This window comes from Excalfactoria chinensis, chromosome 4, assembly GCF_039878825.1.
Source record: "Excalfactoria chinensis isolate bCotChi1 chromosome 4, bCotChi1.hap2, whole genome shotgun sequence".
In the NCBI taxonomy this organism is placed as follows: Eukaryota; Metazoa; Chordata; class Aves; order Galliformes; family Phasianidae; genus Excalfactoria; species Excalfactoria chinensis.
Genome location: NC_092828.1, coordinates 21,856,516 through 21,867,885, shown reverse-complemented (window position 1 = coordinate 21,867,885; position 11,370 = coordinate 21,856,516). Strand labels below are relative to the sequence as shown.

General features: G+C 41.4%; 1 protein-coding gene across 1 annotated transcript in view; it reads right to left on the bottom strand.

The window, feature by feature from the left end:
* Positions 1–288: 288 nt before the first annotated feature.
* Positions 289–11,370, bottom strand: part of LIMCH1 (LIM and calponin homology domains 1) — a 162,608-nt gene continuing 151,526 nt past the window's right edge. Inside the window, exons 30-35 of the mRNA XM_072336855.1 lie at positions 11,156–11,277; positions 9,650–9,773; positions 8,666–8,752; positions 6,497–6,605; positions 5,623–5,725; positions 289–3,188 (exon numbers count right to left, since the gene is read on the bottom strand). Of these exons, the coding sequence (XP_072192956.1) occupies positions 3,163–3,188; positions 5,623–5,725; positions 6,497–6,605; positions 8,666–8,752; positions 9,650–9,773; positions 11,156–11,277 (571 nt within the window). The 3' untranslated portion in view covers positions 289–3,162. The remainder of the gene's footprint in view (positions 3,189–5,622; positions 5,726–6,496; positions 6,606–8,665; positions 8,753–9,649; positions 9,774–11,155; positions 11,278–11,370) is intronic.

Sequence of the window (11,370 nt, the reverse complement as noted above, 5' to 3'; positions counted from 1 at the left end):
TCAACTCACAGCTGCAACAGACACAGGAAGCCACCTGTGCTTGCTGTTTCCCACATCAGGTTCATGTGCCCTTGTACATAACCAGCAACAGCTTGCAGTGGCAGCCCTGGAGCTGTGTCCCTTCCCCTGTGTGCCTCCTTTCCTGTTCTGCTCCACTTCTGCAGGGCTCAGCCTACACCAACCACATGGCAGCTTTTTACTGTGGGATGCTCAGACCCCACGGTCCCATTTTACAAATACACCACACGCAGCATGGCAAATTAGTTAGAATAAATAAAGCAACACCGCCAAAGGTAATCAACATTTTATTTATAAACATACATTTACTATAAAAGCTGTTGCATTTTAGACATGTTTTCCTAATTTCCAGAGGCATTTTAGAATAAATAAAAAGGAGGAAAGATTAGTGTAAATGGTATTCAACATCAGCACAGCGAGGACAGCAATCCCTGCCCCGACTTGACACATACAAAGGGACGTTCTCCTCCAGTGCACTGACCTTTGGGACACTGATTGGAAACTACAGATGTGCGGCATCAGTAACACGACACAGCAAAGTAAGGAAAAACACACCACGGGGAGAGGGGCAGCGGGACACAGATGGGCTATGACACCTGGTCAGGTCCTCTGGAGCAGTGAGAGGCTAAATAAGTTTTGAACCATTTAAAACCCATTACATACACTGAACGTGCTTAGCAATAATTAACCCATTCTGCAACAAATATATTTACACTGTAATCCAAATGTCGTGAAGCGTTGTTTTCTTTCTGTGCTTAAAGTTCCTGATAAGAAATGTATCACAGTCTTGTGTTGAAACAGGAAAAAAAAATGACCAAAAGAAATTAGCCTGAATGAATTTGCCATGCAAGACTCCAAAGGAAATACAATTGAATGTAAGCTGTTGGTAAGCATGACTTAGGAAACTGTTGAAAATTATTCTGTGCTGGTGAACAGATGCTCAGTAGGGGAAAATCTGAAGCCTGAGGATGCTGCTGCTTCATTTTGCTTTACACCCAATCATATCCACCACAGTATGCACATCTGACACTACAGATAGACAGGGGATAAGCTGAGCAGCCCAGTGATGCTGTGCCCAACCCCTGCTCACGCATCTCAGTCCCATGCATGCTCCAGACAGCCGGGGCTCTCCTCACGAGGTTAAGGATAAGCACACCCCACCTGTGACACCAGCCCTCCTGCACAGCTACACTACAGCACGGGGGGAAGCGGTGACTGGGACCAAGCAGACACACAAGCATGCACTAAAGGTCTTGTTCAGAACTTAGGCCCAGGCACTGTGTTCGCTCACATACCCTTAATGCAGCACATGGAACTGTGCAGATGAACAAAGCAGTTGATAAAATCTGCCTTCTGCATTTCCATGTTACACATTATCTGCAGGAAAACATGACGCTGACCACATGCAACGTGTAAACATGCTGGTTATCAAAACCTGCTAATGGTAAATCATGCAAAGGCTTAATCAAAATATTGGGCTTCACCGTTCTACTCCCAAAACGCTTGTTGTTTTCTAAGGCACGGTATAAGGAAGTGGCACTTCCCAGCACATTGCCACAGTGTCCCCAGATGACAGCACTGCACGTGTATTGGCAGTGACACACGCTTCTCAGTCAGGGGTGCAGCTCACATGCAAGGGGATTGCCTTTGTTTAAGCAAGTCGTTGTCAGCTGTGTTACAACCCCAAATTATTGCGGCCCTAATAACAACTCCATTTCCGTTTCCCAGCAAATCAGAAGACAATGGATGTGCACATACATAAATCTCTATAACTTAATCACAGTTCTAAGGCAGAATGAGCAGATGTTTTTCCCTCCATCGCAAACAGCTAAAATGGGACACTGCAAATAACTATTTCCTTCGCATTTTACAGCCATACTGCATCACCTAAACTTGTCTGTGTGTTCTGACAAGCTCACACAGCTCCAGCTGCTGTTTCTACAGGCTACAGGAATGCTTCACAAGGAGCACACACTTCACCAAAAAGCATAAGCATTGGAGCAAGCCACTGCCTGTCGCTATCAGCTTCCATGCCTGCCTTCTGTGCTCATCGGTATTGCTCATTTTGTCTGGGAGGATGTATGGAAAACAGAGCTTCACAGCTGTGTAATTCAGTGCTGAACTCGTGGGAGGACTCTGGAGAAGGCCAAACACGCGTATTTCTCCCCATGGGATTTCAACCACACACAATGTTTGCAAGTGGAACAGCAGACCTCAGAACAACTCAGCCCATCAGTGGGGATGCTACGCAACCAGGAAAGCTTCACCATTACCATTGCACTGCAGCTCACAGACTCACAAGGCATTGCATCCGCCCACTCCGCAGCCTCCCCCCGCATCACCCCGTCCTTAAACCTCATAACAACACTGGCTTCTGAACCTGCTGAGGAGGATTGCTCCTGATGGGAACCTTGCAGTCGTTAATGGTATACAGTCTTTAGGTTTAATGAAGAAATCTTTATTTGAGAGAATATCAAGCTATAGTCATGAACATTACTTGAGGTACACAAACAAAAAATCCTATTGCTAAAGGTGCAATAATTTATTTGTATAACTCCTACCCTCCGCTGAAGGTAATATAAACACAAAATGTCTCAGAATTACAGGATGTATTATCAAACTAGTCTCTGTATAAAAAAAGTTATAGCTTCAGTTATAACAGAGCAGTCGTGCTGTGATGCTTAGTTTTTCAAATGCACTGATTAGATGCTATCTTAAAATTACTTCTCATCTCAACTTGGCATATTCTATAAAGGTTCTGTAAACTCAAACTTTTAATTCCTAGAAATGTTAACACAAAACAGCTTTATTGCATGTTTATTTCCTTATTACTTTCAGGAGAACAAAGTAACAGACTGGAAATCATCAACATACCTGAAAAGGTGGGATTTTGTTGTTGTTGTTATAGTACTTAGGCTTTGCCTTAACAAATAAGGTCATACATACTTTGCAGATTTCTTAAGAAAGGAAAAACCAACATATTGCATTTTAAAGGAGCAGGTGCAGCACTTTTATGAGTTTTTCAAAATGAGATGAGAGCCACGATGTCCATGAATTCAAGCTCTTACAAATGATTGTCTGGAGGCAGCCAATACACATGAGAAGAGAGTTCCTTCTTGAAAGTTACTAGGACTGAAAGTCATGTCACAATGTAGTTGGCTGTCCAGCAGCTGGAAAAACAAAACGAAACAAAGTCGTTAGCCTACAAATGTTAACAAACATTCTCATTCACTCACTGAATTGCCAAGTATTTTCCTCCTCCCATCCCTATCATTTAAAAAACCAAACACCTGGAAATGGGTACCATTTGTGCCCCGATTCTCCTCCTTCCTGCAAAGCTGCGGCACTAACTGCAAAGAAGAATTCCGTGCCATTTGTGTTCTGCACGCACTTTTATTTCATTTGCTCTGGAAGTACTTGGGGGTACATTTACTTTTAGGCTCTGCAGTGGCAAAACAGTGAAGCAAAGGGCCGATGAGTCATCTTCAGCTGTGCCTGGTTTGTGTTATCTGACAATACAGAGCCCTTGTGTCACTTGGCCCCACAGAGAATCTCTTCAATTTGCTGCTTGCCTTTGACTTCAACATCCACAAATCTGTAATTGTTTGTACGTTTATCATTCAATATTGAGCTCCCCTCAACAACTCCCATGGGGAGTTTTTGGGGTAGAAAAATAACCTAGCAATATCCCTTACCCGCTTTCATTTAGGAAACAGAAAGGTAATCTGGGCTGCTATAAAATCTTTAATGCATTTTTCTCTTGAGGTTTTTTATACTTGATTTTGAAACAAAGTAAATAAATCACCCCCAGTTTTAAATAAGCAACATGCTGGCAGTCAAAATATTTCGTCAAGGTGTCTGTAAGCATTTCAGAGCAATACTGATCAGCCATGGGTTTGTCAGAGATCATCAGCTGTGTGCAATGCTGTGTAGGCTTCCAGAGTTCAACAGGGCAGAGGAAGGCAACTCATTTTATATCTAACAGCAGACTCTGTGGAACCAGAAAGCAGCACACAAGCATTACACCAGTTTGTTCTTCATTTCAGAAGTGGAGTTCATCAAATTTAAGTTAAGAATGAGAGATTAACCATGTTTGCAGTTTCATGACATCAAAACTGGTCCCTTTGAGCTCGTCAACAAGAACCAGTCTTTGAGATTTTGTATGAGGTGTGGATACAGCGCTAAGAGGCAATTTGCAGGAAAAAAAACCCCAAACCTTTGCCATTGTTATTTTTCAGGGAGTATCCTGCTCCACTGAACCTATTCCCACAGTCACTGCCCTGATTCCCGTTGTGTTCACAACGTACAAATGCAAAACCTCCCAGCACAAAACTCTGCACGTAGCCTTTGCTCTGCATCTTCTAGCACTGCTGCAGTAGAAATGATGATGGAATGATTTCTACAGCATACAGGCTGATATATAATTTAATTAACCTTTCAGCCATCCTTATGGGACCTCAATTCTTGTTTAAGCAAAAAGGGTTATGAAGAAAAGAAAAAATATGACTTTTTTTATCACATTCTTCTCTTTTTCGTGTCAATGCAGATGTCTAAATGTGCATTATGTTTTTCATTATTGTTTCTCAATGCATTAGGTTAAACCGTCAATGCAAAAAGCTGCTGACATTTCACAGGATTTAAGAAAACACCAGGGAAATAATTATACAACAGCACCCCCTAGCTCTGCTGATGGGGAAATGTCGCTGACATGAAATACCAGGGGAAAAAAAGATTCGGATGTACTTTCCCAACTCCTGGATGCTTACTGCTTTGGAGGGAGAGGAGGAGAAACAGCAGAAATAGGAGAAAAGTGCTCTATATCCCTAATCCTCAGTTACAGCTGTAGGCAGTGGATATACGGAACACTGACGCGTAACAAAGAGGCAAAGATTACTCCCATGACTTTCTTCTGTGCCTTCCAAAATGCTCCAGCAATTTGGTAACGAGTTTTAGAAACCCAGGAGTAGAAAAGACTTTCAGGTGACTGACTTTAGGGCTGAAAAATCCATTAGGATTTCTTTGACATGCAGTTGTCTGGCTCATTCTTCAACACTTGCAGCAAACTGCAAGTCCGGAGATCCCACTACAAGGATTCGTTATAGGAAATTACAGATAGTTCCTAGTATTTTTCCTGACCTATTTCTCTACAAACAGATGTTTAGAGACATAAAATAAAATAACAACAACAATAATAATAATAATAAAAGGAACTTCACCAAATAAGGCCCAGGATCCTGGACCTAGTAGAAATATCTGTGTTGTCTCACATGAGGTGACAGATCCAAGCCTCCAGGACATACAGTACATGCACACTACAAAGCTTGTGTTTATACACTAGAGCGGCCTTTAAGCCTAATACTGCTAGACAGATATCCTCTGGGCAAGATTTATTGGGCTTGGAAGTATCTATGTTACAAAAGGATGTCTAAAATGAGGCTGGGATGTTCCCCTTCCAAAGGCAAAGCTATGCCTGAGTTGCAAAGCCATTTGGGCATAACGCACTTCTTCTAGGAGGAGAAAAGTATGGAAACAGTACTGTTAAAATTCACTGTGAAATCAGAAAAAAATATGTACAGCGACAGTAGGACAGGATTTAGTACTTACTTCTGGATCGGATGTAACAATCATTGCAGTTCAGAAGACCATTTCTAATCCTGACATCTGTCCCACTTGCTGCATCTCCCAGCTGTCCCTTGCAAATGCCGCACTGTCAATTGAAGCACAGTCAAGGACAACAGATCACGTCCTAGCGTCTGTCACAGCTCTCCCAACATTTTGACTTTTGTTCCAATAGTTTTGAGAATGGTGGGAAAAAAAAACCCCCAACACCCAGCCCATACTCCTGTGGAGCAGTACAAATCAGTGACAAGTTTGCCTTAGAGCAAACAGTATTTTAGGACTGGATTTCAGCAGTCACCACTCATACAGAAGTGAAGTCTAGTGATTTTAAGGGACACCTGATTTTTATGTTGCATTTTGGAGCCAATCTGTTTGTGCAGGACAAAGCTTAGAAAGGCCAGAGGTTTATTCTGAGTAGATATCTAAAGTTAAGGTTTCACCAACAGTTAATATCAGCTGGGATATTAACCCTAACCCTAACCCTAACCCTAACCCTAATTTCAATGGACACTTTCTGAGATATGTAGCTAACACTATCTTGAGTCACTACCTGAGACATGGTCACAAAGTATTTCTGAGGAAATAACTGGGAAGTTATTAGATGCTTCCCTCTGTAAGCAAAGCTAAGTCTACTTATTAAGTGATAGGTTTAATCTAACCAATATGTCTGACAACAAACACATTAGCTACAGTTGATGTTACTTTCACTTGTCCATGAACAAACAAATGTAACAAGCATGCAGACTCTCTGTTCTTCTCTTGTCTAGTTCCACATCTATAGATATACTCTATAGACCCAACATACTCTCTCCTCACACTGAATGAGATTTTGTGTAGTTGAATGCAGTAAGAGACGTACCCTGAAACACTGAATGTGGAAATAAAGACCAAGTGTTTCAATAATCATGGCAGCTCCCTTGCCAAGAGGAAGCCCACAGGTGGAACAAAGCTTCTTTCCGCTGACAGACCTAGGAGACAAACATTGCTATAAGAAAACAGAACAGGAACTAAAACACAACCAAGTGCTTAAGGGGAGGGACATGATGAGAGGAAGAAGCACTAGGGGGAGGTTCACGTCAGAGATGCACATTGGCTCTTCAATCACTTAGAATTTTTCTACAGGAAAAGGCTGTTTGTTTAACGTAAGACCCATATGCTTCAAAACATTGTTTGAAATAAGGACTCTGACTCAGCTTTGGGATTAAAGAAGGCTTTTGCTGAGTTATCCTCCACATCTGTCACACAGCCAACCAAGTAGAGTTGCTTGAATGTGCAGAAGCTCAAACCCATTTCCCTACCAGTCTGTTGTGCTACATCAAGGGAAATGCAAGCCTCCTTGCTTTTATGTTATTTTTTCAGCTTTTCCACACCCAGACAGATAATGCTGGTGTCTTAGCAGGACTCAGTCAATGACAAAGCTATCAAAGCAGATACAGATATTACCTGACTCAGATTTTCAGCCTGGAATTTTCTCCATTTGTTTACAAATGGGTTTTCTTATGCAAGTCAGAAGGCAGGAATGCTGTTCTTATACCCCAACCAGCTGGCTAAGTTAACAGCAGTGGCATAACTGTGGTGGCACCGACCAGGCCTCAGGCACTTAGTAAGTCATTTTAACCTATGGTGCTGCAGGTACATGCCTGTTATAATCCAAGTAGTTACATTAGAGCTGAAGTCAGAATTCCATCTGTCAAATGAAAATGCTTCAGCTTTTACCTTAAGATTCAGTCCCGCCTTGACATTTCTAGTAAGTAAACTGATTGATGTATTCTTTTTCTTCATGTTTTTAATGGTAGTGCAGGTGTTCACACTCTTCCCTTCTCACCTGTGTGCTAGCCTGCCAGAACTGATGTTCATCTAGTGAGATGAACCTGAGAACAACTGGGATCTCCTGTCACTGTGTGTCATACAAGTGTGGTTTTTTTTTCAGTCAGGGCTGAAACAAAGAGAGCGACTCCAGGATATGTCAAGAACTTTGAGGAGATGGTTTGATGAAATTGTATACGGATATTCCTGTGCTTCATTGTTTCTGTTATTTCTAGAATAACTTCCTTGGGTTCTTCTCTTCCCTACAACCACAAGCACTGAATTCACCTTTGTCTTCACTTCTTTTCCACTATCAGAGATACTATATGGCCAAGCCCAAGTGTCAAAGCAAAGAGTAAAGAGCTTTGGAAAAAAAATGTAAAGGAAACTTTAAAGGAAGTTTTCTAACATTTTACTGTAAGAATTAATTACATCTTATCCATTTTCAAAACTGATTTAATTCAGAAGATCTCAGAAAAGATCGCTTCGAGAAGGTTATGACTTCTGAATACTATGAACTATTGTGACTAGCAAAAATGTGTAGCAATAAACGTCCTGCAATACCACCAAAACTGCTGCTACTATCAGTAAAGAAGTGAAGAAATTATTCACATTAGGAATTCCTAATAGTTTCATGACAATGACAATGGCTATCAAGCCTGAATTAAAATGTAGCTTAAATAAAGTCTTTCTAAGGCTCCTGTGTTGTGTGATTGTGCTATTTAATAAACCAACCGATTTAATACATGAGAAATTATCAGTGATTCAGTCAAGCTACAGTTGCTCTCTATTTAGAGTTGGGACATCCATTCACTGCAAAATGCACAGCTCACTGCCTGACAGAATCAGGGACACAGCTTACTCCTGAGCGTGTGACTATTCACAATAAAGACAATATCCTTTGGCTTAAGTGCTCTGAACTTATGCTTAACTGCCTGTTTTTGACTGGGGCTTATATTATCCCATTTCAATTTCACTGAAATTTCAATGATCAAGCAGTCCTATAGCTGCTTTCTGAACTGTGTTATTTTAAAACACAGCAAGACTGCTGAAGTAGGTGATAAATAAGGGAGAGGGAGCGACAAGTTTATTATGTAGATGGTTATGAGCGGCAACACTGAGAAGAATTAATCGTGCATCTACATAACACAGACGTAATTTACATTGTAGCATTTCACCAGTGACCACAAGATGTATTCAGACTGCAGAATTCCTTATTGACCTTTTGTACCTGTTGGGTGACTGACTTGGTGCAGCAGGTGAGCAGGGAGATGATGGCCCTGATCGAAAGTTCTCATGACAGCCTGCCCTAAAGTAAAGGAGAGAAAAAGCATTGCAACAACTGAAAAATGAGTGAAAATTGAGGTTTTGTACTGAGAAATTCCAGTGGATGGATCTCAGGATTCCCAGCTCCAAAGATTTTGCTTAAGGAAAACAAGGTATAAATTTGCTGTCCCCTGCTATTTTGATACAAGGAAAAAAAACACACATATTTTGGTTCAGCACCTCAATCTGCTTGTTCACAAGGTATTCATCCATGTGTTGACCTCTACCCACCTATCAACACAACACACCTCACACCTTGATGAGGGAGGCTCAAGCCAAGAGGACGTGCACAGAGGCACACTGGGAGAGCAAATGTGGGGTCACTGATAGGGGGTCTGTGCCCTTCACTGAGTGAAAGCAAAGCTATCAGCACTGAGAAGTGATTTTCAATCTGCCCTCATTCTACCTTGCAAGAATTTGGTGAGAAAAGTCATCTGTGTTTTCAGTTATCAGAAATCACGGTATTGATTCAATTTCTCACTGCTTATCTGTTTAATCTCTTCACAGATTAAAGAACTAAATATAATTTTCAAATATTAGGCAAATATATCCCTTGTCTAATGAAAGAACTGGCATTCCTTTTCCAGTAAGACTTACACAAAAGAACACAAAGTATCAGAGAAGGAAAAAGACTCATCAAACAAAGTTTGCAGCAGCAAGAAAATAATACTCTTTACATGTCTCATTTTAAGTGTCATAGTCCTTAAGGAACTGGAAAGAAATATTCTTTGTGTGTTTAGAAGCTGGGGAATGAAGCTCTCAGATACTGACTGCAACAAGGGAGATTTCATTGAGCCAGCTTAACCTACAGAGAATGCTGAGCAAGGAGAGCCAGCACGACTCCTCACACTCTGCAATAACCTTTATTTTACATGCTCACCTCCTCCCTTCCCCTGTGGTGTTCGGCGTCTGCCCTGCACTCTGCCCCAGGAGTGGTCTCTGCCGGGCATCCTCTGCGCGGTGCGGGGACTGCTTCGTCAGCAGCTGCTGGTTCCATGGGAGGTCTGAAACAGGAGGTGGGGGACATCTCAATGCTATGCACAAAGCGCTTGTGTCAGTGCTGACTAACCAGTACAACTTGTGGGCGCATCATAAAGTGCGTAAGGGGTGAAGTCGGAATTAGGTGAAGACAACCATCCTGACTCTTGTAAGGAGGCACTGGGAGCTTTCAGTTACACACAGTGGTGTGTTTTTACATTCCCAAACCTCTCCTCAGATGACCCCCACACCTCTTTGAAAGCACTGCTGTTTCTATTATTTCACTTATGTTATTTATGTTTCAGATGGGTGCATAAGGCTCAGTGACAACAGCAATACGCAATGAACTGTAGTGCACAGGCAGCCAAGCATCCCACCCGTGAGATGGAGCATGCCATGCAGATCCTTCCCGACCAATTTTGTGGCTCACTGGTCAGGAAGGGCCTTACCTTTCAAAGCACCAACCAATGGGGTTAGAGGAGAAGAAAAGCTGTACTAGGGCCTATGAAAGGCCTGTTACCTATTTTTGATATCAAGGTCAAAAAGTCCCAATCCCGATTGTTTAATATCTTAAGAACAAAATGTGATGTGTCAAGGGGCAAGAAAGGAGCTGTCAGAATACTAATGGCAGAACAAGTTGTGGAAGAGAAACTAGAAAAAGCCTTATTTAAGATCTTCAGAGTTTGCTTAATCACAACTACAGAACCACGAGGATGGATCGCTGGGCAGCATCTTCTGTTTCCTTTACTTAAGGAACATTTACCAAAGCACTAAAAAAACAATAAAACTGCGACAAGGTGAGTAAACCTGCTAGATTTAATAAACTGAATTTGTGTTTGGAACAAATAATACTATGGAAACTTTTCCTACCCATAGACAATTCATTTCTTAGAATCATCAATTTTTATGCCAGACTGATAACAAAGACCTAAAAACTCACTTTCAAAAAATCTGCATCTGTTTTCTATACTTAGTTCCACTCAATTTCTCATCACAGTTCACATTTTCCCTTTTTGTTTTTCAGGGTAACCCTGTTGACAACAATACTATTGTGTTGGGAGTGAAATTCCTTCACTCCCAAACCAGCAATCTCAGCTTAAAAAAGATGTATTGAGATAAATTCCGCGTGTATGTACCGTTACATAACAGATGGAAGATAACTCCAAGTGAAATCACTGAAAATGAGATTTCTACCTACAATCAAAGCATTAATTGCTGATGTAAATAAGATTTTAAATTTCACCTTAACACACTTATCTTTACTAACAGAAAACAACTCTTGAATCCAAGATACTCACATTTTGAATAAGCGTACTGTAATTTTCACAGTTCTCCAAGTTAGTTTGCAAACCACTATAATGCCCACAAGATTCCTATTTGGAAAAGAATACATGCACATGTCTCTCACCCTGAGTCAATGGCAGATTCAACCGGGCAGGTGAGCAGCGCTCCATCACTGGCACCTGATGCTCCTGGTCACCTCCTTTCAAGATACCCATCTCTGGGTGTCCTGAGAACACCGTGTTTCCACTGCTAAGAAAAGTAAGTCACGTTGTATGGATGAAGCCACAGAAAAAAATCCAAGTATGGTAAATGGTAAAATCAGACCTTTGAATTTAAGCC